Source organism: Harpia harpyja, chromosome Z, assembly GCF_026419915.1.
Source record: "Harpia harpyja isolate bHarHar1 chromosome Z, bHarHar1 primary haplotype, whole genome shotgun sequence".
NCBI lineage: Eukaryota > Metazoa > Chordata > Aves > Accipitriformes > Accipitridae > Harpia > Harpia harpyja.
This window is the reverse complement of record NC_068969.1, coordinates 65,695,937-65,721,891: the sequence shown is the minus strand read 5'-3', so window position 1 is coordinate 65,721,891 and position 25,955 is coordinate 65,695,937. Positions and strand designations below refer to the sequence as shown.

General features: G+C 44.8%; 1 protein-coding gene across 1 annotated transcript in view; it reads right to left on the bottom strand.

The window, feature by feature from the left end:
- Positions 1–3,720, bottom strand: part of CHSY3 (chondroitin sulfate synthase 3) — a 196,920-nt gene extending 193,200 nt beyond the window's left edge. The window contains exons 1-2 of the mRNA XM_052777547.1: positions 2,751–3,720; positions 655–938 (exon numbers count right to left, since the gene is read on the bottom strand). Coding sequence (XP_052633507.1) covers positions 655–938; positions 2,751–3,465 — 999 coding nt within the window. The 5' untranslated portion in view covers positions 3,466–3,720. The remainder of the gene's footprint in view (positions 1–654; positions 939–2,750) is intronic.
- Positions 3,721–25,955: the final 22,235 nt, after the last annotated feature.

Sequence of the window (25,955 nt, the reverse complement as noted above, 5' to 3'; positions counted from 1 at the left end):
CAGCATAGGAAGATTTGTTACATTGCATGTGTTCTTAATAGATTTTAACAGTGTTTTACACTAAGAAAAACACTGTCAAAAGCGTATGGTAGACACAGGCAGTGTAACAAATTTCATTTCTGTACAAGAAAAAAAACCCCACAACTCCCATTTCTGCTTTTGCCAGTAACAAATTCCGTTAAAATACATCTGAGTAATTAAGAAAATACAGGCAATTCTTCTTCAAACACCACAACATATTTTAAGAAACTGCAATGCAGAACAAACAGATATGCCACACGCTTATCCAAAACCAAGTTCTTAAAAAGATCCAACCTGAACAGCATACGTCCAATACAGCAGCATCCTGTCACGGATTATATGTAGAAAGCCTCAAGGTAATGCTTTAGCAACTTACAGCATAGCAATACTTACAACATGGCTGCAGTAATTGTCACCAATGAAAATTGAAAGACACAAGTAGAAATAAACATGCTTGCAGTAACATGCCATGCATGTTTTCCTCTCTTTTTTCATTACAGTCTGCGGTTTACATTCTGATGCATGTGTTAAAACGTAATCACGGTGGAAAGAGATTGCAGATACAGCTACTTAAGTTGCAAGATGCAAAACTCTGTAAACAAACAGCACATTGCAATTTACACCGTCACTTACCTCATATGACCAAACACACTGAGTTCCTCCAAACCTTCGGACACACCTGCCCACCTCCACATCCTCATGAGTGGTGTACATTTCTCGAAGGCATTCACCTATATGTGGCACCATCCTCCTGAGAACCTCCCGGCTGAAGATCATTCCTGGCCCTCCCATGCAGAAATTCTCTCCAGGCTCCAGCCCAAGTTTTCCGAGTTCTTCAATATTACCCAGACCAGTCTGTCCCAAATACAGAGGCTTACTGCTGTTCAGTGAGCGAAGAAACTCCTCCAATTTTTCACCTGAAAAAGAGAAAAGATTACCGTTATTTCTCTGCCTAGTCTGCCAGCCAACTCTTTTTCTGTACCTTGAGCTTTTTTAAAAATGTAACATGCACCTGAGACTGTCACAGGAAATCACTTCCAAAGCAGTGTCCTACACCCAACTGAAAATATCCTTGGACAAGTTTACTTTTCACAGACAACTTTTTTTATTATTATTATTATTATTAATTAACATTACAATGACATTTTCATTCAGCCAAAAGCCAGAATATGACCAAAACTTAATTATACCAGTAAACCTTGTTCTGTTCAACCAATACTGATGGAAAGCACTCCCTTGCTAGTTTAAGACTCTCTCTAAAGCAGGACAATTTACCAATATAGTTCCAAGCTGGGGAGGAAGAGGAGGAGACGGGAAATCCCATGTATTATTCTAATAGGATTAATTTTTGAAAAGACCAGAGCAAATCTAAATTAACCAAGATAAACATGTTTGATTACGAAGCAATTGCTGGAACAAGGTAAAACTCAAGCTCCTTCCAAAGTATTTCCAGTGCTACAATGTCTACACACTTTTCCTTCAAACCCCGTACCTATTTCTTTTGAGAAATTGTGATTTCATATTTACTTGAAATTAAAAGTTTCTGGATAGGTTTAACTCGGAAGCTTAAAACCAATTAAAGACACTCCAAAATGAGCCCAAAGAAAACACTGACAACTTTCACATCTGCAGCCAAATATATAAACCTATATACATGCGTACGTGTGCGAGTATTTCACAGATGAGTGACAGCCGACAAGCAAGCAGCCCATTAAACGACTCCAACCAAATCGAGTGACAAATAGGGCAGTACACAGTTACCTCCAGTCAACTCTCAACAGTGCGTTCAACAGTGTGAGCAACCACGCCCGCAACCTGGGCCTACGCTTACAACTCGAGCCTCTCTTTCCTTCCCAAGAGCAGGGCGCTGCACGAGTAAGTCACAGCAGCAACAAGCGCAGACCAAAACGAAGCGGGCTGCAGAACAGCATCTTCTAACGGTGCTGTAAAACTCGCTCGGAAATAGGGCTAGTACTCTGCAGAGAGACACGCTGCGACGGACAACAGCGGCTTTACAAGGAGCCTTCAGAGGCGGCGTTTGCTCAGCCCAAGTGTCAGTGAGCCAGCGGAGAACTTTTACTAGTGCTGAAAACACCATTCCCGAGGAGTACCGAATCGAAGCCGTCGGGCTGAGGAGCCGCCGCCGCCGCGGGGGCTGCCCGGCCGGAGCGGGATGCGGCCGGCGTCGCTCCCCCCCTCAACCCCCCGCCGCCTGCGCACGGGCGGCGGGTCGAGGCGGGACCGCCACCCTTAGCCTGCCCGGCCGAGGGCAGCGGGACGCGGGGCCGGCACCACCCCGCCGCTCCCCTGCCCACGCCCGGCCCCAGGACCCTCTCCGCCGGCCCACGGCAGAGCCTCGCCCGGCGGGCCGCCGCACCGGGATCCCACGCCCACGCAGGGACCGCTCACCGTGCCCGCCGCGGTCCAACCCGCCGCCTCGGCCCTCCGACGCGCCCCGGACTCTTCGCGGGCGGCCCGGCCCGGCCCCGCCCCGCGGGGGCACCTCGGGGTTCCCACCAGCGCCGGGACGGCACCCCACGCCCCCCCGCACATGGGGGCTGGAAGCAAACGCCACCGGCGCGCGGGGTGGGTCGAGGCACCCCTTGCGCTCCCCGCCCCCCCGGGCGGGAACCGACTGTCCCTACCCTCCGTGAGACCCCGCCGCGCCCCCAAGGCCAGCGCTCCCCTCCCTCCCTGCCGCCGGCGGCGGCGGGGCGCGCCCCGGTCACCTTTAATGTAGACGTCGTCGTCCGCCCGCATGAACCACTCGTACTTGTCCAGGTAGTGGTCGTGCATGTACTTGATCATCATGAAGGACTTCTTCTGCGGCGGGTAGGAGTCGTCCACGCCGGGCAGGGCGACGACGGGCAGCGGGGGCAGCCCGGGGGGCGCGGCGGAGCCCTGGCTGGAGAAGAACTCCACGCGGCCCGGCACCGAGGGCGCCCACGTCCGCTGCGCCGCCACCGCCCGGCTGCCCAGGTACTTCTGGGCCGTCATCACCCCCACGTAGAGGAAGTTGCGGGGCTTGGCGCAGCCCGGGGCTGCCCCCCAGTCCCCGCTCCCGTTGTGGCTGCCGCCGGGCCGGCCGCGCCGCCTCTCGGCGCCTTCCTCCTCCTCCTCCGGCTCCCCTTCCCCGCCGGCGGCGGGGCTGGAGACGGTGCCCTCTTCCGCCGCCGGCGGCAGCTCCCAGGGGCTGCTCCTGAAACTCGTGCCGCCCAGCACCGCCGCTGCCTCCGGCGGCGCCTGCTGCCCGCCCGGCGCCGCCGCGCCCCCGGCCGCCCCCGGCCCCGCCGAGCGGCCGTAGTAGGAGCAGAGGCTGGCGCCGCGCCTCTTCTTGTTGCTCAGCTCGGCCACTTTGGGGGCGATGAGCCAGGAGGCGGCGGTGAAGCCGAGCACCAGCCCCAGCACCACGCTCAGCCAGGGTCTCCGGGACCGCGCTGCCATGGCGCGGGCGGGGCGGCTCCCAGAGCGCCGCCGCCGGTGTCCCCCCCGCCGCCTCCCGCAGGAGGCGACCCCCGTCCCGCGGCGGCCCCGGGCGCGCCGACTCCCGGCGCGGCTCCCTGCCTCGCCGCGACGGCCCGGGCGGCTGCGCTGCTCCCGAGTCAAACTTCTCCGGGCGGGAGGGCGGCGGCGAGGACGGCGGAGCAGTAGCGGCGGCCCCGCCGCTCCGCTGGCACCTTGTCACCGGGGCGGCTGGTCCCTCCCCGCCCCTCCCACCGCTCAGCCTCCTCCACACGGCGGCGGCCTCCGCTCCGCGCTCGCCGCTCAGCCGGCTTCCTCCGCGGCTTCCGAGCGCCTCAACCCGGAGGGCGGCGGCGCCGCCGCCAGTGCCCGCGCCGCGCCGGGGAAGTGCCGGCCGCCGCCGCCGCTCCGGAAGGAAACGATTTTTTTAGGTGCCGCTCGCGGATCCCCTGCGCCGCGGCCCCGCCACCCGGCCCGGCCCCGCCGCCCCCCGGCGCCCCCCTCCGGCCGCCGGGGCCGGGGCCGGGGCCGGCCGGGCGGTGGGGCGGGGGTGCCCCCGGGCGCGCACCGGTGCGCCCCGCTCCCGCCGCCGCCGCGTCGGGAGAGGCCGGGGGCTGATCGGCGGCCGCAGGCAACTTCGCTTCGCCCGAGGGCGGCCACCGGACGCCGGGTAGCACCGTCCTGCGCTGGTCTCTCATCCAAAGGCTGGGCACGGAAAGGGATGTAGTTTCAGGAGGAGGGAAGGCGTCTGCTCTGCCCCTGCTCTACCCTCTGCTCCCCGGCCCCGAACGCTTAACAGCTTTCCAGCCGAGAAGCGTAGCCCTTCCTGGCCGCGTCTTTTTCCTGTGGCGTGTATGCCCGCAGCCTGGGTATACTGTTACTGTCAGGAGCTCCTAGGTGCTGGGGCGTTGCCTCCTCATCCTCCCGAGCTTAAGGTGGCGGTACTGTCCACAGCCCAGGATGGCCGACAACAGGAATTAATCATACAGGCCCCTGTGCCTGCAGGGACAGCTTCAATTCTGAAGTTTAAGATCTCCCTCATACCCTCCCGATTTATATGCATTCCTAAGTTAATTGTGCAAGATGCTCATCTCCAGCAAAAGCCATAAATTGTTCCTCACATCCATTTGTCATTTCACTGAAATACATCCAAGTTACTGAAGATCCAGTAGCATACGTTTAATCGTTTGTCAGCAAACCCACCCATTTTTGTGGCTAAGTCTATGGTATTGCCTATCACTTCACGTGACCTTTATCAATTGCCAGACGCATATGCCAAGGTGAGAGGAGGAGTATGGAAGCTGGTATTGTGTGATGCTAGCAAAAGTAAGGGAATAGCGAGAGAAAAATTTCAAGCCTTTTTCCAAAAAGACAGAAGTTACTTCGCCCACCTAACGAAGCAAAAAAAAGCCCTTTCTGCGTAGCCTCTAGCTGTGAAGAGGTCACTTAAGTGAAGTAATTTTCAGTTTTTCCTTGTGCCTCCACCACATGCAGTGAGCAGGCGGTGTGCTCTTTGTGTTTTTCAGATGTGCCAGCATCAGGCTCAGGAAACATATACCCTCTAGCTTCCCCAGGGCTGAGCATCCTTTCCAAAGCAGCCCATCATTAATTTCCTCTCTACGCACACATAGGCTGGAGCATTTATAATGCCAAGCAGCAAGGCACACATACATATTCACTCCAGCTGTCACCACTAAAAACAACAGCCCAAGCAATGTGTCCGGGCACGTAAATACCACCCAAGATGTTCTGTGAGCAGCAAGGTGGCACATCCTGGGGTCTGTCTTCACCAAGCTACTAACAGGCAACAAGCTAAGTGGGAAGGCTCTCCTTCAGAAAGCCTTTACCAGGGCATTAGGAATTATCAGTATTACGAGTGTCTCAGCTTTCCGTATGAGTCTTCCGTTTAAAAATACTATCTCCCACTCCTTCCCCCCCACTCCCTGCAAAGGGCCGGGGGTTGCTCAGTCCCAGTGAGTCATGCGCAGAACGACCTCCAGTAGTAAGGGCTCCTTTACACCTACACAACCCCATCATCACGGTGTCCTAAATTTTCAGACAACTTACTGCTATGGGGTTGCAGAGGTACAGTGTATGACACTAAGCTACTTCCTTTGCTTATGCACACGCTGAAATGACTCCAGTCAGTGTCAGCTGTGCCGACTTCTCAGGTCTGACAGCGCTTATTTTTGTCCCAATAAGAGCAGGCAGACCCATGAGAGAGGTGACCAGCAAGCCTTTTACACATTTCCCAGATGAAAATGGACCTTACTGTCTTGTGTGTTATCAAGATAGTTTATAAAGGAATTGAGTATAAGGATATTTGAAGCAGAAATATTGCAAGTATGCACCTGCATTTGTATTTCTAGTTCAATGCGCTACCAATGTTTCGATACGCCGTGGGGAAATCTCTTGAAGGTTTGTGGGTTTTTATGGACAGACCAAGACGCAGACTGGACTGCTTTTATAGGAGCAACAGTGGCACCTAGTGGTTAGTAATAACAGTTCTGTACCTGTGCTCAGTGAAGGCGTGAAACCCAGAATGTACTTCGTACAATGACTTGTTAAGCTGGGTATCGTGAGTTCATGTCTACATGGCATTTGATAAGAAAATTACAGCAATGTCACACTGAACGTGTTTGGAGGGAATGGGAGAAGCCAGGGCCAGGTGGTAAGTTCAAAAACTTGAAAGATAATTTTGTAACAAAATTTGTTCCGAAATTAGAAAATCTGCCTTCCGTCCACTGTGTCATGTGTTTCTAATTATAACCTCGGGGGCCTGTCTTAACATTTTCAGTTTTTCTCTTGTAAAGAAGGTGGAAAATGCAACCTCCCATTTCATTCCCTTAGTCTTACAGCCTCTAATCAAATTTTACACACATGTCTTTTGATGAAGGAATGGCAGAAACATAGGGGTATCCTTGGCCTCAATAATACTAAAATAATACTTTTTTTAGCTCTAGAAGAAGTGGCCAATCTTTCTTACACAATGATACCAGCAGAAGCTAGAGTTCAAACTACTCACTCTCACTTTACTTTTTTGAAAGTCATTCTGGCTACACAAAACCCAGTCATTTTGTCTTCAACAGGTACAAAGCCCCAGAATGAAGGGGTGGCCAACACATCTGCAGTGTCAGAGAGGATCAAAGCTGTTTTCTCCCAAACTTTTTCTCCTATGCCTTAGTAGTAGTCTTACTACTTTTTCTTCTCCGGTGCAAGTCCAAAGCCACCAGTGATAGATTGCTAGGAATTACGAGCAGGCTTCAAATTCAACACTGGACAGAAAATAAAGGAAGGTAAATCTCAAGTGCATTCTTGGATGTTTTCACTCAACTAGCTTCCCGAGGTGTCTGAATGTGATGCTGAGACTTGAGCTGCAGTTTATAGATTGTGTGAAGGGCATCTAAAAAAAGATAGCCATAACACCGTTCACAATCTCTTCGCAGCAGCTGTAGGTGAAAAGCACTGACTAAAGCTAGCTGCAGTTTAAGTGAGGCTGAGGGTAAGTTGTGAAACCATCTTTGGGCACAGTCTTTCATGCTGCTGGTCCCATGTCTTGTATCAGTCGTCTCAAGAAACAATGCTTTAATGGTTTTTTTTAATGTCGGTTGATCAGCTGAAATAGACATAGCCCAGGAGCAGATTAGAGCTAAACAGGGAAGAGAAAGCATCCCATTTAATTCCATTGTCAGAAAGGAGCTCAGTGAACTGAATTTTGTTCCAGCTTTATTTTGCTTAACCCTAGATATCCTACATAAACAAATAGGTCTGTTAGAACAGCAGGATTTCTTTTCTGCATTAGTAACCCGTTGCTAAAACATGCAGTATGTCAGCTGTAAAAGAAAACTGAAGTGCAATTGTGAGGAGAAATTTATTTCTCCGGTTGTATTAGAGCTGTTACTTCAGATAGAACTCCTGACCCTTAACTGTGCTAAGTTTTGCTCTAGAGAGAGCTTTATGGAACAGTAAGATTAAATATATATGTACCAAAGATCAAGTAGCTGTTACGGTATTTGTTGATAAAGCAGCTTAGTGCCATTCCACTTAAGAGACCATGTACTTGGGATTGTCGGTTTGATGAGTGTCTCAGCTTTCCATATGACTTTTGTTTGTGTGTGTGTGTTGGTAGGGAAGTCATACGATGTATGGTTCCCCTAAGGCAGACCAAAATCAACTTTAATGTATAATTAGGTTTTTTGTTTAGATTTTGAGGTACTAAGGTTTAGCGAATTTCAGAGACGGAAAACAATTTCAGGTATCTATTTTGTGTTCTTTTTAAGAGGATCTAGGTAACATACTGTGTGAATTCAAAAAGCGGCCTGACAGATGGCTTCAATTTATGTTGTAGCAGCCACTACGATCAACTCAAGCTCTGTTAGGAAGCGAAGAAAGAGCAGCGGCGATTAATGCCATTTTCAAAACAAAACAAAAAAAGCCTTAAAAAAATGGTGACAAATGGATCTGCTTGATGCAAGAAAGGAGGAACTCAAGACTGAAATAGTAGCTATTGAAAGGACTGGAGCTGTTAGTATCACTAATCAGACAGGTCTGAAAATTTTGCAGTAGGGTCTCAGTCTTTGAAGCCAAAACAAAACTTTTTTCACTGCTTTTTCACTTTTGTTCTTTAACATATCACCAGGAAGCAGTGAAAAGCTCCCTTTTAGGTGTGTGAGGTTACAGAAAATTCATAGCATTTGGCTCTAAGTGATAGACCATAATGTGCCCCCCCCCCCAAAAGTGGCTCACCTCAGAGCTAGCACGGCCATCTGCAAAAGACAAAGAAATTTCAGTTGTCTTGTAAAGCAAACTTTGAAAAATATTAAGCTTAAAATTCCCCTTGGGCATTCAGTGTTATTGTGGAGGCATATGCACATCACTTACAGAGCAGCAGTTTTAACTGCCAACTATCCTTTAACATTTTTATAAGCATATATTTATTCATAGATACATCTGGGTAATCACATGCATTAATGGTATATTAACTAAGAAATAGTTTTATTGTCTTTATTTTTAGTCTTATGTTCTAAAACACCAGGGTGTTTACGCTGAACTTGGTATTTTGTTACATGGTGCCTGCGTTATTGCACCATCTGACTCCGCAGCCATTTGCCTTTCTACATACGGTTTGATTTTGGAAAGTAATTATAGGTCCAATCTGTTAACCCTCAGAGCCACCCAACTGAATATGATTAAAGCCTTTTCTGTTGATTTTACTGGGCACTGGACCCAGCCAGATCTTGGATAAATATAGCCCTTTCTTTCAAGAGAGATCAGCTCCTTGTGTATATTCAGTCACATCCACACACTTACGGTCTTACCACCATTTCCTTGCAGAGCAATTCAACCGCAGTATCTTGCTCCTTCAATACTGTCTGCAGAGCCATTTCTGAAGCTCCATGTACTCAGTCCTGCTCCAGACTGAGATCAGTGAAGTGCAACAGGCATTACTGAAAGCAAAACCTTTATATATTTGAGAATTATATGTAGTTCTGAAAATCCAGCGGTAACTTGAATTTTAGATTCAAGATGAGTTTGCAACATCAGCTATTACCAAACCCATCTTTTACTTGTGAAACAAATGTACTTGATCTGCAATTCAATGAAAGATAAACATGGAACTCCATGCTTGTGTAATTTATTTTTGGATTAAAGCCAAATTGAAATAATACACGTGATAGGCTAGGCTGTGAAATCCATATTTATGAAAATCCTTTCAGATTTAACGTTTGCAACATTTATTTATGAAGAATTATTATGGTACTTACATTTACATTGGCAGTTTATATGTAAATCTTATTTAACCGGTTTCATTTTGCTCCTCTTTCAAACTGTTTATTTCTTCTCTATTTTGTAGTAGTTTTACCTCCCATCTTAGAATACAAATAAATGAGATTAAACCACTCTTTCTTATGAATAGGAGACATCCCTACACAGCTTCCACCTCTGTGGGATACATTAAATGGTCCTGTGTAGTGGACAGCAGTATTTACTCTCTTCCTCTTCAGGTGCTGCAACAGCTGTGAACTTGTGTGGAAGGCATAGTCTCAAGTGGTTTTAACAGGTTTGGGAGATTGCATATAATTTCTCCCCGCAGGGGCTGACCTCCATAGGAAATACTCGGGTAAGTTAGGAAAGGTGCATCATTCCCAGCATTGTGGGTCCATCGTACTCTCATGCCTCCTAACCCGTAATGCGGGTTTGTTTTGTGACACACCACACAGGCTTTGATCCTGACACCAGATCAGGCACGTGGCTGGAGAGCACTGTGGCATCCTTCCAGTCCATAGGCACAGCACCTTCTCCTCTGAAGCCACAGGACGAGACAGTATGGTGCATGGGCAGCTCTTGTGCCAACAGAGATACTCTCATCTGGAAGCAGGGAAGCACTCTACGGAGCCACAGTATGCATGCACGGGTAGAGGCTGTAGACAGAAAGGATCTTCCAAAATCCTGCAAAACCTGGAAGTTTCCAAATTTGGAGCGTGTTCTGCAACTGTCATCCCAAGAAGTGTGCTTTGGCCTTACCTCAGTGGCTTGGGGTAATGTACCTTAAAGAATCCCAAGCAGGGGAATCCAGAGAACGTTTCAGGGGAATTGAGAACCTTTGCATCCCAGGGGAATTGTTGGCAGAAGGAGTCTGTTTCTTACAGGTTCTTGCACATTACTGATACTAGAGAATGCAGTGTGGTTTCCTGTATCAACACTTTTTGTCATACATTATTGCCTACTATTCTAGTGGCAGATATAAGGATTAAGTGGAGTAATTTCTGCCCTTTGAAAGAAAGTCAGCAATGTGCTGCATCTCCACATGCGCTTAGGATAGACAGAAAGCCATGTACATCAATCCTGGTAAAGAGGTAGCTCCAAGGAGCACAACAGAAAATCTCTTTTAAAGACCTCAGCAGAAACTTTTGGTTCTCAATGTACTCTGAGAACTAACTGTACGGAGAAAGATTAAGGCTGAACGTAAAAACCTTTCTTGCTTAACTTAACTCCCCTACAGTATCTAGAGTAGAAAAAGAACCTATGTAGTCCTTTCTTCTAAAATTTTAAAATATGTTCATAAGGCAGAAAAAGTTCTTGTTGTAAAAACTTTTACTAACTGTTGCAATATCAAATGTAACACCACGGTTTGATCAACCTGGCCACAAGAAGTCTTTTTTGAGGGGGGAAACAAAAGGAGGTAAAATACAAGATTAATTTCTAATAGCAATAGCCATTATTCTCCGTACACAAACATCTTACTGCTTAATCTGCAGGCTGAAGCAACACACATGAGGAAGGTGTGTGGCATATACTTTGTTGTGGTGTTTTGCAAAGACAGAGGGCACTGCTTGAGAAGTGGATGCCAAAAAACTCTGAAGGTTGTTCAAGCCATTTGAAAAGAAAAACCTGGCAGAGGAAATAAAAATTTAAACTAAATAAAAAAAAAAATCCCAAACAACAAACACTTAGAAGAAAACTCTAGAAGGGAAACAGCAGGATGGCTACAGAGGCGAGCGGGTGTTGCTCCCAGGGGAGGAGCTGAATAGTTATCTTCTACTATAAATCAGCCAAAACAGAAGTGACGATAAACACAGACACACACCATCCTCCAACATTTAGTGTCGCTGAACAATGTGACATCTTAAAAGGAAAAATTAAAAGGAGAGAACTGTGAGCCCAGAAGTCTTTTAAACTTTAAGCTCTCTCTGATCCTAGGCACGTTGGTTTGGTGAGTGTCCTACAGCGTTTTCTTTTATGCAGGCCTTTTCTAAGAATTGTTGAAGAGGATATGAACAAGTTGATTACAAACTGAACTTTTTTTCCAAATTTGCTAGGAATTTTACTCAAATACGATTCTTCCTCAGACTTGGCATTAAAGTCACCTAATGAAGTGTCCTTCTAGTCTGCAACTTGAAATATCCAGATGAAGGACAAATAATGATGCTTAAAAGACTCTTTTCATTAAATATTGCAATAACATTGTTTTGCAATTGTTACATAAATATAGAAAAAAATAGATTTAATTTGTATATTATGTCACTTTTCCTTCCTGATCCTAGAGATGAATTTCCGAAGTTTGAATTAAGAATATAAAAAATGGTATTGAAACTAAGAGAGCAAAATATCAAGAATTCTAATTAGAACCCAATTCTCCAGTATATAAGTGTTTTGAATTTACTTGGAAGCAGTCTTATTGAATTTGGTAGGATTATGGATGTGTCGATTCAGCTTTTAGTTCTTATTTCTAGCTGAGTTTATTAGTAATCATACTAAGATTTCTAAAAAGCCAGACAAGAGCTAAGCATTATGAGCTTATTTTTCCTGAGAAGTTTAATATGTTGTCTGCTGTAGCTGATCATGCACAGGATTAGAAAGCCTGGCAGGAGAGTTTAAACACGCTGTGGATAAACTATTAAATTCCCATCAAAGATACTGGAAAGCTGCCTATTGATTTCAACAAGCCTTGGACTGGGCCTGAAGACTTGCTTATGCCTCAGACCTTGCTTATGCTTGCTGTGTTTGACTACAGGTAGGCTCTTTCACAGCTACACTGGGAGGCTGATTAGATGTTAACCACTTCCTTGGTGGTTAAGGAAAAAGATAGAGGCACAATATGAAGAGTAATTGTGCCACCTTGTGAAACAATACTGTGGTTGCAGTCTGATGGTTTCTGGCAGCATTTCATTATAATTCAAACCATCACGCAATATCTTCAAGATCAAGTTACCATTACACCATTTTATTTTATACCTTTTATTAGAAAAGCCTTTAGAAGAAGCTGCTTCTCTACTTGCTTTCTGAATTACTTGCTGAAAATTCGATTACAGTTTTGAAAACATTATCTTTTACCTGCTGATTTCCTGCCATATGTAGCTGGAATAAGTGGTGCAAAGAGTAGAGAGCTCTTGATAGCAGGTGTTTTTCCAAAATCATTGTAGCTTCGGCAAAAATATCAACCAATTTATATAAAGTGTCTTGTCCAGACAATCTAGACTTTTGAGGGGAAAAACCAACCAATCAACCAACCAACCAAGCAAATATTCTAAATGCATAGGGAATTTTCTAAGGGACAAGTTAAATTGTGCGTTTTCTCATTTTATAATTGCATTCAAGAAGAAAAAAAATTTTCAAAGCAATATGAAAAAAACTTTTTTGATTTACAATATATGATGAGTGTGTGAGTAAAAGTATGTGCATGAAATATCAATCACTACATCAGTTCAGCAAACTTCTACAAGGAAACAGTTCCTCTATTTTAAAAATACATCATATAGAATAAATACATCGTGATTTTTACCATCATTGTTTAACTATAATAGGAATAGGAGATTGGATTAGTAATGTTTGAAACCTGCATTCGGCTGAAGAGAACCCAACAGTTAAAGAGTCATCCCGTATTTCCTTTCCACCTTTTCATTTGATTAATGAGTAATTTGTGGCATATTTTGGCTACTCAGTTATCCAGGACACGGTGGCCCAAATTCAGCAGAACATATTCTTTTTAGCACAGAAGCAATCCTAATGGAACTAGGACATTAGATTCTAGACATCTCAAAAGAAAAAGTGTAGAAGGTTCATTTTGTGCATAACATTAAGAAGATGCCACAAAATGTTTCTTTATAATGGCTGTATCATTTGAAAATGTCAGAGGTGCTGCAAAGTTGAAGTACTGGTTTACATTTAGAAGCACAGGTTCCAAATCACTAATATGGGTATTAAGCTTGTTGTGATTATGGAAAGGATGTTTGAAATTATGTCCACTTTAACTTTTCTTAGTAAGAAAGTTCATAATTTTCTTAAGCCTAAACACATTTAAACATAGCTCAAAATAGTTTACCAGTTGAATGAATCTTTACACTTAAGTGGAAGCAGCTATAGTGAAGAGAGAAATTACAAAATTCAGAACTTGTGACTCTCATGCATTTAGCAACCAACATTCTCAGAACAACGGCTTCAAGCGTGAGGTCTGGCAAATTTGCTTTGCAAAATCCTGCTGCTTACACAGCTACTTGTATTTTATGCAAAATTTGTGAGGAAGAAGTTTGCTTATTGGGAAAATGCCATTTACACCACCAGTAAACATCATAATGTAACAAACTGCAGAGAAAATCCAAGCCTCAGAATAGTTCGTCCATTTAGTTTGTGGCCTTGTGGTGAGAGTGCAGAAAATTTACAGATTTACAGTCTCATGCCACAAGTTTCAAAGAGGTATCTCCACACGGGCAAGCTTTTAAAATTTCAGGTGATCGTAAGACAAACATGACTAAATTCCTCTGATGATAAAATAAGCCTACGTGTCTTATTTTCATTTGAATTATCTTGACTACGGCTGTCTCCAAGACCTGTGGCTATGCAAAATTTGGGTTAAAGCAAAAAGGCTTTGGATTTCAAAGGTAGTTGTTAGTCAGGCTCCTGTCCTGCACAGGAACCCCTCCTTCCAGGCTGGAAGGTGCAAGGCTGATGACAGTAGGCTGATCCTGGTAAATTTTTATTTCATTTCTACTAAGTCCATCGTTATCCAGGGTATAATGCCCCTTTAAAGCATTTGGCTTTGCTCTGCCCCGCTTGGTGACAGATCCTTCAGAGCTCCAGCTAAATAGCATTAAATAGCACTTAAATCACTCTCTGTGCAGTTCTGGCGAGGACACTAACTTGGCTCAGAGTAAAGCAGTCTGTTGGAACTGCTCTGCTTCGAGGCAGAATGTCAGGGTGTTATTTTAGGTGAAACAGACAGTGTTCAGGGCCCACAGAGAAGTCAGTGAGCATACTTTTTAGTGTTTTCCTGGGAGCATCCTGACTTCATGTAGGCTAGAAAATGCAAATGGCTCCTAATCTTTCTGTTTGGTCTTAACGAACACTGTAGCCTTTGGCTGAGGTGATGAATTAATTACCATGCCGTACCATTAGCAAAAAACAAAAAACCCCAAACAACTTCACGTGCCATGTGGTATCTTGTGCCTCTGAGCTGCTGTCGCATATGTGGCTGCCACAGCAGAAGGGGGCTGCGAAGATCTGCAAGTGCTCTGTGGACAAAGGCAGGAAATTTCCCCTGGAGAAAGAAGGATAAATTGCTGATTCCCCTTGATTAACACACCAACGACCTATAGAAATCATTCCTCAAATAATCTATTCCATCACTTCCATTATGCAGTCTTTCCAGGTGGCTGGGACCAGGGCACTTCAGGAGTGGTACAGAGGGGTACCACCTGGCCACCCGAAGGAAAGAGCCACGCGGAGTCCTGCGGGAGGGAATGCACTGCTCGTTTTGGCTGGACTAATAAGACTGACTGCGTTGGCTGTCAAAGCTTACGCTCTGTCATTTTCTTCGATCAAATCTTTTAAAAAGGAAGAGGCAAAAAAGAAGAGAGCCAACAACCAACCAAATCAAACTTTGTGAGGCTGGAGATACACCTGATGGCATGGCTGTGCAGTAGAGTAGGAAAATATTCAAGGAGGGGAGACAACCCTTTCTTCCCTATTCTGGGACATGGACAGTAAACAACTCTTGACATCATCATCAGAAGATATTTTTACATGAACGTTAGTGGTTCAAGTCTATTATTAGCTATATTTGTCTTTATTTCACCAGTAATAGTAAATAAGAAAGCAAGGAATCAGGATTCCTTTGCCCTTGCTGTGTCTATATCACTAATCCTTATTTCTGGCTTCTTTCAGTCAAGTAATCAATACTAGGAATTTCAAGGCTAGAGCTTATATTTCTCGTCTAACAACTTTTTTTCTCTTAACGATATTTTAAACAGATTTCAGCTATTCAGCAGCTAATGAAATCTAAGACCGCATCCAATAAACCATGCCCTGTCATTTGCAGCCTTTAGCTGCTGCCGTGGTAAGAAAGGTGATTAACTTGCTAAAACAATTGATACTTAAATCAGTAAGTATAGCTCATAAGAATTTTTCCTTAGACCAGTTGAGCACACACCAAGATCCCTACTACTACCTTGAGAGCAGCATTCCCCAAACGACACAAGCATGCACAGTTTATTTGCTGGAGAAGAGCATTTTCTATAGGTCGACCTCCTTATTCTGATGTAAAGGTACTGACCTCAACTCTGCTCATACTCCGTCTTTTCCCAAAGTGTGATTTCCTGAGCAGAGGGGAAGCAGAGGATTCCTTATCTGTCTTTTGCAATGTCAGACAGGAAATTATAGATTCTGTTGAAGATTTAAGATTTGCCATTCTCTTCCATTTATTTAGCTTCGCTCTTTTAATCCTGGGATAGGAGGAAGAGTCATATCATCACCTTCAATACACTCAGTGATTCATCTCTTCTGTTTTCAGAGTTATATTTGAAAGCCATTTTACACTGAAGAGTGCTCAGCGCGCTGCTTTATGCTTAAATACTAGCTGACAGATCCAACGTAACAAAAAGAGCCTCCCTTTCAAGGAAGCTGACAGTAGCGGGGGGGGGGTGTTCTGCTTTTTTTTTTTTTTTTTTTGCATTGGAAGAGAGCCCACCACTGACACTTGTTTTCAGCAGAGTGATACACTACAGAATTGGCAGGCTTGAATAAGCTCAGAGCACTGCCAGGCAAAAATCCCTTGCGAGGTAAAGGAAGCAAAGAAGTGGTTCCTTGAAGAAACAGTGCCAGGGGAAGAGGAAGAAATTCCTGTAATGTGCATTTCCAGTGCACCCACTGTTATGTGCAATAGCAGAACACCCTGACTTAATTGTACATTCTTTATTGCCTTAAATAAAATAAAGAAGGATGTAGAAAGTGAAAAATAAGCCAAATTACTGAAGACAAGGATGAAAATGTCATCAAGCATCCAGGAACCAAGAGGATGCAAAGTAACAACAGATATCAGAGATAACAAGAACTTATCCTGTAGGCACGCAGGAAGTGTGTGTAGGGAAGCAATGATGCTGAGCAGGCCAAAAGCCATGCATGTGACCACTCATTATATCTTTGTTTCCTTTAAAATGCCATCATATTTATCTTTTACATTAATTTTCACTGAAGGGGCTATTTGTGAACTGGTTGATAACACAGAATATATCAGCACCAAAGACATAAGAATTCAGTTTATAATAGGGAAGGAAGATACCAGAGGGAGCCCTTACAAAAGTTAGGTGTTGCTACGGTTGGTTGAAACTGCAAAGCTTCATCTTAGGATGCTTGGAGAACTGGGAAGCAGCTGTAAAGCCAGAAGTTATCTCAGAATAGTGAGTTTGGCGAGATGCCAAGAGAACAGAAAAGGACCAATGTAACTCTGGTGTTTAAAAATTGGTCAATTTGCCTAACTATGGTTTCTAGAGAGAATAGCCTGAAGCAAGACCATAACCTGAAGTAAAAACATAACGAGAGCTGAGAGTGGAAAGCTCTCCTGAGCAGGGGGCTCTCCTGAACACAGGAGGCTGTGCTTGGCCCATCTCTGTTCTTGACAACAACAAAAACATGTCCTGAAACATTAAGGTGCTTCATAGAATCAAATTAGCATTTCTCAAAGGTGACTCAGGTTAAGTCACTCAAAAATCGTATTAGAGCAGGGGGAATTCAAGATATTATTCTTGGTACCAGTTCTTTGACTACATTCAGATTTTTAAGGTCCGCTACTGAGACTGACATTGAAAACTAAGAGTCTGCACTGATGTTTTTACTTTAAAAGCCCTCCACCTTAGTTCTGCCCAGGAGCTCCCATCTGCTCTCTGTCCAAGCTCACAGGACCTCAGTTTTTCCTTCTAGTTCCACTGGGCACCTCTGTAGTACTTGTACACTCTCCTGAATTTGGATGAATTTTTCCAAAGATTTCTGTCGAGGTTTCTACGTGGAGGCCCTAACGCCCTGCCAGAGCAAGTGATTTTCTGCCATGTCAATGCTGTACATGCCACTCTCTGAGCCTGTGCAATAAAACGTTCTTGTGCTCATTTCTGGCAAGCATTTGCTGGTACCTTGACAGCAATGAATTCTTTCTAAAAAGCTATCTTCCTTGCCTGCCATTTCCCTGTCTAGGTCATCAGCACAGTACCTGCGATAATATATTTTAACAGCAGTCTCCAAAAGAAAAGCCACTTCTTTATTAGTGTTGGAGTTCAGTCTGGAGTTACTGAAATTTTTATCTGAGGTGTGCAATTTCACAATGTCTTAGGAGAAAAGGGTTGGTTTTATATTTGTAGGTTTTGTTAGCATTAAGTTTTGTCAGGGTGCATTTCATACCAAAAAAAAGTTTAATTCACAATAACAAAGTTAAATTTTTTTGTTGAGGGTTTGGTTTGGGGTTTTGGGGTGGTTTTTTTAAATATGAAGAATGGAAAGATAAAATGAAAGATCAGCCCTCAAAATTAGAGATTAGCATTCATCTTCCTGGTTCTTCTGTTATTTCTACCTCCAAAAAAGGTATCAGATTAAGCTTTGAAGGAAAGCTTAAGGATTTAAGATGCTTTAAGAAACTATACAATGCAACAGTAATCACACATATGTTCCCTGGTTTGCTGCCAGTATTTTTATCAAGGGAATAGCAGTTTGCTTAAGACTTCACTTTCCTTTTCAGATAAATTATCATCTGAGAATGCTAGCTGTAGATGCAGAGGTTATACTTTTCAGATAAATTATCATCTGAGAATGCTAGCTGTAGATGCAGAGGTTATACTAAGTGGAAAGCAAATCTATGTTATGTCATCAAAAAAGTCCTTTTCTAATGTAATAGAGCTTATGGCCTTGCTTGGTGTGTTAATATTCTTCTGGAAGAAAAAGGTGGATGTAAATTAGAACCCAACCGTGTAATTATAATGCATAGCAGTTACAGTCAATTACTTTATAAAACCAACTTGTATATTCTTCAGATTTTTTTTTCTTTTCTTTTCTTTTCTTTTCTTTTGGAACTCCAAAGCCAGAGGCCTTAGAAGGCAGAACCAGGCTGCAAGGCAGAAGAGTCTGCTGCTACTTGCTGAAAAAAAAGGGAGTATCTAGGTTTTGGGCATGTTCTGCCAACATAATTAAAGCAGAACAAGATCCTTATTTATGAGCATCATGCTGAATTAGTCAGAACTCCTTAATTTTCTTTTTCTGGAATGGAAAGTAAGCAATTTTGTTCTTTAGCACCACCACATGCATGAAGTGACACGTGCAAGACCAGTCAAAATTATTCACCTCTTTACAGAGTGTAAGGAAAAAAAAAGAAAAAATACACAAACACCTACTGCTTTCTTGTCAGAAGCAGCACGGTGATAATTAAGTCAGTGTCTCTGCCAGGCAGCTCTCAGCTCCTGCCACATTTCTACAATAGCTCAGGACCAGGATCTGCTCACCCAGGAGCTGGGTGAGGATTTAGCAACAGCAGGAGACACTGACTCCCAAGGAGTCCCAACTCCCTGCTTCTCAAAGCAGCCCTGGACCATTGCTTAACAGCAGCTGGTCACCTGCATCCTGCCTCCAAGAGCATCATGTTTCAGAGTCTATCTATTGTCATCAGTCTTTTCTCATTTATTTTGGAGTCTGTTCATTTAAAGGCGTAATGGCTACTTTCTGAGGTGTCTTGCCCTAACAAAAGCTGTAGAAAACTTTCAACTGGCTCTTTGTTGTAGCTGCTGGTGTATCTTACCTGCAGCTGGCAAGACACTAGCTGAGGTAGTTCAATGTAGCGAGCCAGTCTCTAGAGAATACTGAGTCGCCTGTGGTGTGAATTCGGTGCACTGAAAAGACGTGCCAGAGAGCGCTACAAAAATATACAGAATAATTTTGAAGCCCAAATGTGCTTGCCAAACTTGCATAGTGACAATGTGCAGCATTAGTGCAAACTGGCTTGCACTGGAAGCAAGCTGTGGATGTAGCTGGCTCTGTAAACTTGAACTTTGGCAGGTAACCAAATACACTATTGGCATATTCAGATATAACCAGGATGGATCAGTAAGGGTGAAGCTAACTTTGTCACAGAAAAGAAACTTGAAAAGAATCCTGTAACTATACTGTAAAAGGATGATTTGTCTCACAACAGCTCTGCTGAAGTTAAGACCAACTTCCTGGGCATCCTGACATCCTCTCTGGACATCATGTATGAAAGGAAAAATAAGCAAACTCCTAAACGACTTAACATTTTTATGAGAAGGACATTATGCTGATTCATTAGCAGGAATCCTAACACATGCCCCAAGTTCTTATCAAGTTTTAAAGGCACAGCTAGAAGCATGACTCCTAATAGAAGGGAAAAACAGAGAGCAGGCAGGGAAAGCCTCCTGGACTTTAGTATTTGTCAATTAAGTTTAGTATACCACCGTGCTATTAAGGACAGAATTTAGCTCTTTTTAGTTTGCATAACTTTATAATGGATGCCTTCCTCATCATCTCATCGATGAACAGCTTCCTCAAATAGATTCTGCTGATATGATCGGTAACAGCTTATTCTTCAATATTTCATAAGCATGCGTCAGCAGTTTACTTAATTACTAGACATGAGACTGATTTTGAACACTAAATAACTCCTGATAATTCACAGAAATACATACCATTTTGGTTTTGGTGAGCTTACCTGGTTTCTCACCCTTACGGTCCACATCACTGTGCTGAATAACGAAGGCAAAACGGATTAAGAAAACGACGGCAAAAAGAAGTTTTATTTTCAGCAAGCATTCAGCCTCCAGTCATAACATGTAAAAACATTTGCAGGTGAGAAAGTGAGGGGGCTTTTTAGTTGTTTAAGAGACAGGATGCCATCTCCCTGGAGTGAGCTTATCCCACTACAAGTTTCAGCGGGAGCAGGCAGAGACGGCCAAGGCTGCCTGCCTGGTTTCCCCCAGGTGCAGCAGCCCTGGCTGCAGGGCTGCCCCACTCCCCAGGCAGCCGGTACGGCCTGCCAAGCTGCTGCAGCGTCCAGCTGCCCAGCTCCTCGTCCGAGCTGCCTGTCCGACAATCAGGGTGCCTGCACCCCCGTGTGCCCTGGGCAGCCCCAACTCGCAGCTGCATGGGAAATGCAGCTTCCCAGACCTCTGCATAACTCACAGATTTGTTTCCAGCTGCCAATGAGTTAGTTACACAGCACAACATCTCAAAAGGCCACTTCCTCGCATCTTCTTTCCCAAGAAAGTGGGCTTACCACTGGAAAGGGATGTTCAGCACAGATCCTTAAAAAGCAAACTGAAGTCATGCGATGGTCTCCAGCTGGCACCCTAGTTGCTTTCCCTTGCTGCTTGATCGCCAACCTTCCTCAAAGAAGGAGCAGTAGCAGTTGTTAGCAATGCATAACAAGGGACTAATGCCATCTGGTTCGCAAGTACTATGCTTCGGGTCTTGTCTGTCTTAGTATACCCTAATTACTGCTTAAGAACTTCTTAAGCAAAATTGTTCTTGACACCAGAGATTTTCTGCTTTGGATGCTGGAAAAAACACATCACCTAGTCCTTTTAGGAGGTAACAGCTTCACAGGGCCAATGGTTTCTTGTGTATACACACACAGAGGTAAGTAGCTATCTGTCATACATGTGGATGTATACATATACCTACCTACATGTATGTATGCATAAGTACGCATGTATCGCCAGACTTCATTGGAAAATGCACTGTAACCTGGGAAGCCCAGACACTTGTTCTGGGTAGCAGTGAAGGTGAAGCTTGCCCCCAAATCGACAACTGGGCAAACTGGTTATGTGACTGAATATGCCATGGGGTCACTCCTAAAAGAAAAAAAAGAAAAAAAAGAAAAAAAAAAAGAAAATGCACTGGACAGCATGCCTTGAGCCAGAGGTATTCATGACTGAGCCTTCGAGAAATGTTACTGGCATCACCCAAGTGTAAAGGTTGCTGGTAGCTCCCGGCTGCCAGGATGCAGAGCGAGGAGTGCCAGGCACATTCACAGCTTCTAACTGGCCCATCATCTCGATCGTTCTCTCTAAGCTGAGGGGAGCAGGGAATACTCTACCCTGATGGAAGGAGATCTCAGAATGGAAGCAGGTTTTTTTGGTGGTAGAGTTGCCTTGTGAAAACAAGGTCACTGACTTCTCGCTTGTCATGGGGGTATGGACACAGCACTGAGGAAAGTATCTGACCAAGGCATGTACAGTTAAAAGTAGTCGGGATGGTAAAATTTAACGGGTGTCACTATATAGATCCTGCTGTCACATACCTTTTTTTTTCTTTGTCAAGAAAACCCTAAGGAGTCTCACTTCAAGGTCAGATATGCATTTAGCTCCTTAGTGAATTCTCTTCCTCGGCAGTTTGTTATGTATTGCAACATTCATTTCCACACAACATTACTGCTATAAACCCTAGGTTTTACTCATTTGTTTTCTACTGCCTGGGGATTTGAAAACTTGCCAATTTAATGCACTGGCATCCAGGCTGCAAACAGTATCTTTACTCCATTTGCTAGAGCTCATTCTTCTCTGGTTTTGAGCTTTGCATAATCTTATACTTCAGACCTACTTACTTCCAATGTTTTATATTTTTGCCCATATGCACAAAGCCAGAGCTGCTGTTGTATCAGCTCATTCAATTCGAAATGCCTTGTTCAGGATTTATTCTTGTTCTAAGTATAGATCACTTTGTGTGTCACATTTCAACCAGGGACAAAGCCAGATTTAATGTCACGGCTGTCTCTTTATCCTCAGCTTAATCTTAACAAATTAGGAGGCTTCCCCTTCCCCTTCTCATTATTTTATTTTTAAACAGCCTGATTAAAAAGGTCTCTCACATCATATTGTACTGAAAACTGTGCTATATCGTAACTTAATATTGCAGGCATATCAGAAGTTTTGATGGGGTGCAATGAAGATACAATAACTTGTCAGACCTTTAGAGCAACACAGATCATTTCAGAGCAAAATAGAGCTTTCCTGATTTGAATTTTTCCCCACATACCTAACACAAATGGTTCTGAAATGCAGTGCAGTTAATCTTAAGAACAGCCTTAAAAAAAAAAAAAAATTAAAAAAAGAAACGGCACTTTCAGCTCTTGACTGTGTAGATTACCCACATGCCAATTTACTAATACTTGGTTCAGCTCACTTCTTCTTGAACTGGGGCAGCATTCATGACATTGCTCATTAAAAAGAAAGAGAAATAATGCAAATTTGAAGATTGAAGGCCCTGTGCTTATTTTACCCTAACAGCTACTTTTATAATGCACACAGTCATCATAGAATGATAGAATGGTTTGGGTTGGAAGGGACCTTAAAGATCATCCAGTTCCACCCGCCCTGCCATGGGCAGGGACATCTTCCACTAGACCAGGTTGCTTAAAGCCCCATCCAACCTGGACTTGAACACTTCCAGGGATGGGGCATCCACAACTTCTTTGAGCAATCTGTTCCAGTATCTCACCACCCTCACAGTAAGGAATTTTTTCCTAGTATCTAATCTATATCTACTCTCTTTCATTTTAAAACCATTATGCCTCATCCTATCGCTACACTCCCTGTTAAAGAGTCCCTCCCCAACTTTCCTGTAGGCCCCCTTTAAGTACTGGAAGGCTGCTATAAGGTCTCCGCAGAGCCTTCTCTTCTCCAGGCTGAACAACCCCAACTCTCCCAGCCTGTCCTCTTGTGGGAGGTGCTCCATCCCCCTGACCATCTTCATGGCTCTCCTCTGGACCCACTCAAGCAGGTCCATGATTTTCTTTTGTTGGGGGCCCCAGACCTGAACACAGTACTCCAGGTGGGGTCTCACCAGAACAGAGTAGAGGGGGAGAATCACCTCCCTGGGCTGCTGGCCACACTTCTTTTGATGCAGCCCAGGATACGGTTGACTTTCTGGGCTGTAAGCACACGTTGCTGGCTCGTATTCAGTTTTTCGTTCACTAATACACCCAAGTCCTTCTCCTTAGGGCTGCTCTAAATCCAGTCATCACCCAGCCTGTATTCGTGCTTGGGATTGCCCTGACCCATGTGCAGGACCTTGCACTTGGCCTTGATGAACTTCATGAAGTTCTCACAGGCCCACCTCTCAAGCCTGTCAGGGTCCCCCTGGAAGGCATCCCTTCCCTCCAGCGTGTCGACTGCACCACACAGCTCGGTGCCCTCGGCAAACTTGCTGAGGGTGCACTCGATCCCACTGTCCATGTCACCGAAAAAAATGTTAAACAACACTGGTCCCAATACCAACCCCTGAGGAATGCCACTCGTCACTGCTCTCCACTTGGACATCCAGCTGTTGACCACAACTCTTTGAGTGCGACCATCCAGCCAATTCCTTATCCAGCGAGTGGTCCATCTGTCGAATCCATGTCTCTCCAATTTAGAGACAAGGATGTCATGCAGGACAGTGTCAAATGCTCTGTATGAGTCTAGGTAGATGACATCTGTTGCTCTTCCCTTATCCACCAATGCTGTAACCCCATCACTGAAGGCCACCAAAATTGTCAGGCACAATTTGCCCTTAGTGAAGCCATGTTGACTGTCATCAGTCACCTCCTTATTTTCCATGTGCCCTAGCATAGTTTCCAGGATGATCTGCTCCATAATCTTGCCAGGCACAAAGGTGAGACTGGCTGCCCTGTAGTTCTCCAGGTCTTCCTTTTTTCCCCTTTTTAAAAATGGGGTTTATGTTTCCCCTTTTCCAGTCAGTGGGAACTTCCCTGGACTGGCACGACTTCTCAAATATGATGGATAGTGCTTAGCCACTTCATCTGCCAGCTCCCTCAGGACCTGTGGATGCATCTCATCAGGTCCCACAGAATTCTGCACCTTGATGGTCCTTAGATGATCCCGAACGTGATCTTCACCTACGGTGGGTGGTACTTCATTCTCCTAGTTCCTGCCTTTGCCTTCTGTGACTTGGGTGGTGTGGCTGGAGCACTTGCCGGTGAAGACTGAGGCAAAAAAAGTCATTGAGTACCTCAGCCTTCTCCATATCCCCGGTAACCAGGTCTCCTGTTTCCTTCTGGAGAAGGCCCACATTTTCCCTAGTCTTCCTTTTATCACCAATGTACCTACAGAAGCTTTTCTTGTTGTACTTGACATCCCTGGTCAGATTTAATTCTATCAGAGCTTGACCTTTCCTAACCTGATCCCTGGCTGCTTGGACAATTTCTCTGTTTCTTCCTCCCAGGCTACCTGTCCTTGCTTCCACCCTCCGTAGGCTTCCTTTTTGAGCTTGAGTTTGTCCAGGAGCTCCTTGTTCATCCACACAGGCCTCCTGGCATTTTTGCTTGACTTCCTTTTTGTTGGGATGCATCACTCCTGAGCTTGGAGGAGGTGATCCTTGAATATTAACCAGCTTTCTGGGGCCCCTGCTCCCTCCAGGGCTTTGTCCCACGGTATTCTACCAAGCAGATCCCCAAAGATGCCAAAGTCTGCTCTCCTGAAGTCCAGGGTGGTGAGCTTGCTTTGTGCCCTCCTCCCTGCCCTAAGGATCTTGAACTCCAGCATTTCATGGTCAGTGCAGCCAAGGCTGCCCTTGAGCTTCACATTCCCCACCAGCCCCTCCTTGTTGGTGAGCACAAGGTCCAGCACAGCACCTCTCCTCGTTGCCTCCTCCATTACCTGGAGAAGGAAGTTGTCATCAACGCATTCCAGGAACCTCCTGGATTGCTTATGCCCTGCCATGTTGTCCCTCCAACAGATGTCAGGGTGGTTGAAGTCCCCCATGAGGACCAGGGCTTTCCCTTAGCAATTTACCACTAACAGTTCTAGCCACACGCAGAACATTATTCACTTACAGCTTCTGTATCTGTAACTCCACATTGTCTCACATCGCAAGCACTTTCAAAAGGTTACCATGCTTCCAGTTCAGAAAACAAAAAAGGAGGTGAGGGTGTGAAAAAGAGAAACCAGACTTGGAACAAAACCAAGCATCTTCCACAACAAAAGCGTCCTTTGTAATCTTCACTATGGATCATGTTTATCACTTCCCTTTCTGAGGAAGCGCTAAGTTACTTAGGAGAGACCCAAAGAGCTGAACACAAAATACTGCTTCAGTGTGCACATTCATGTGTGCTTTCAGTATTCAGTTGTGCCTAGAGAGAAGAATCTTTAAAGGCTGAACGTTTACTTCATATACCACACCCCCACAGGTATTAAAAAACAGAAGTCCACCAAATTTGAAGCAAATAAGCCTGATACCCAGTAGGTTTGTGCTGTGTTTCGTACAACTGTGTGCTGTCATAAAACTCTCTGCCTTCCACCTTGCCTCTACACCACTTCCTCCAACAAGACTAACCTTACCACGTGCAACAAGAATCCTCACAGATGAACCCATTTACAGCCACAAGAGTTTCAATTTACTGTAGCAGCTGCAGCAAATTGTTTTCTGAGCTGAAAGTGGCCTTTTGGAGAATTTCCAAGAGCACAATTGGCACAGAGGAAACCCCAGAGGGAAACAAGCCCTCTTTGGGAAGGCTGGTTCGTATACTGCGTTGTCCGTAAAGCTAAATATGTGGGTGGAAAAAATAATGCACACCAACTCAGGATTTGCATGTTCTTCTGAAAATACAGCATGTCATACTGCTGTGAATTAACTAGTCCCCTCTCTCAAGGTAACACGAAAACCGTCTGCCAGCTTGTTTCAGTAATGCATTGAAATGTAACTGTGTACAGGAA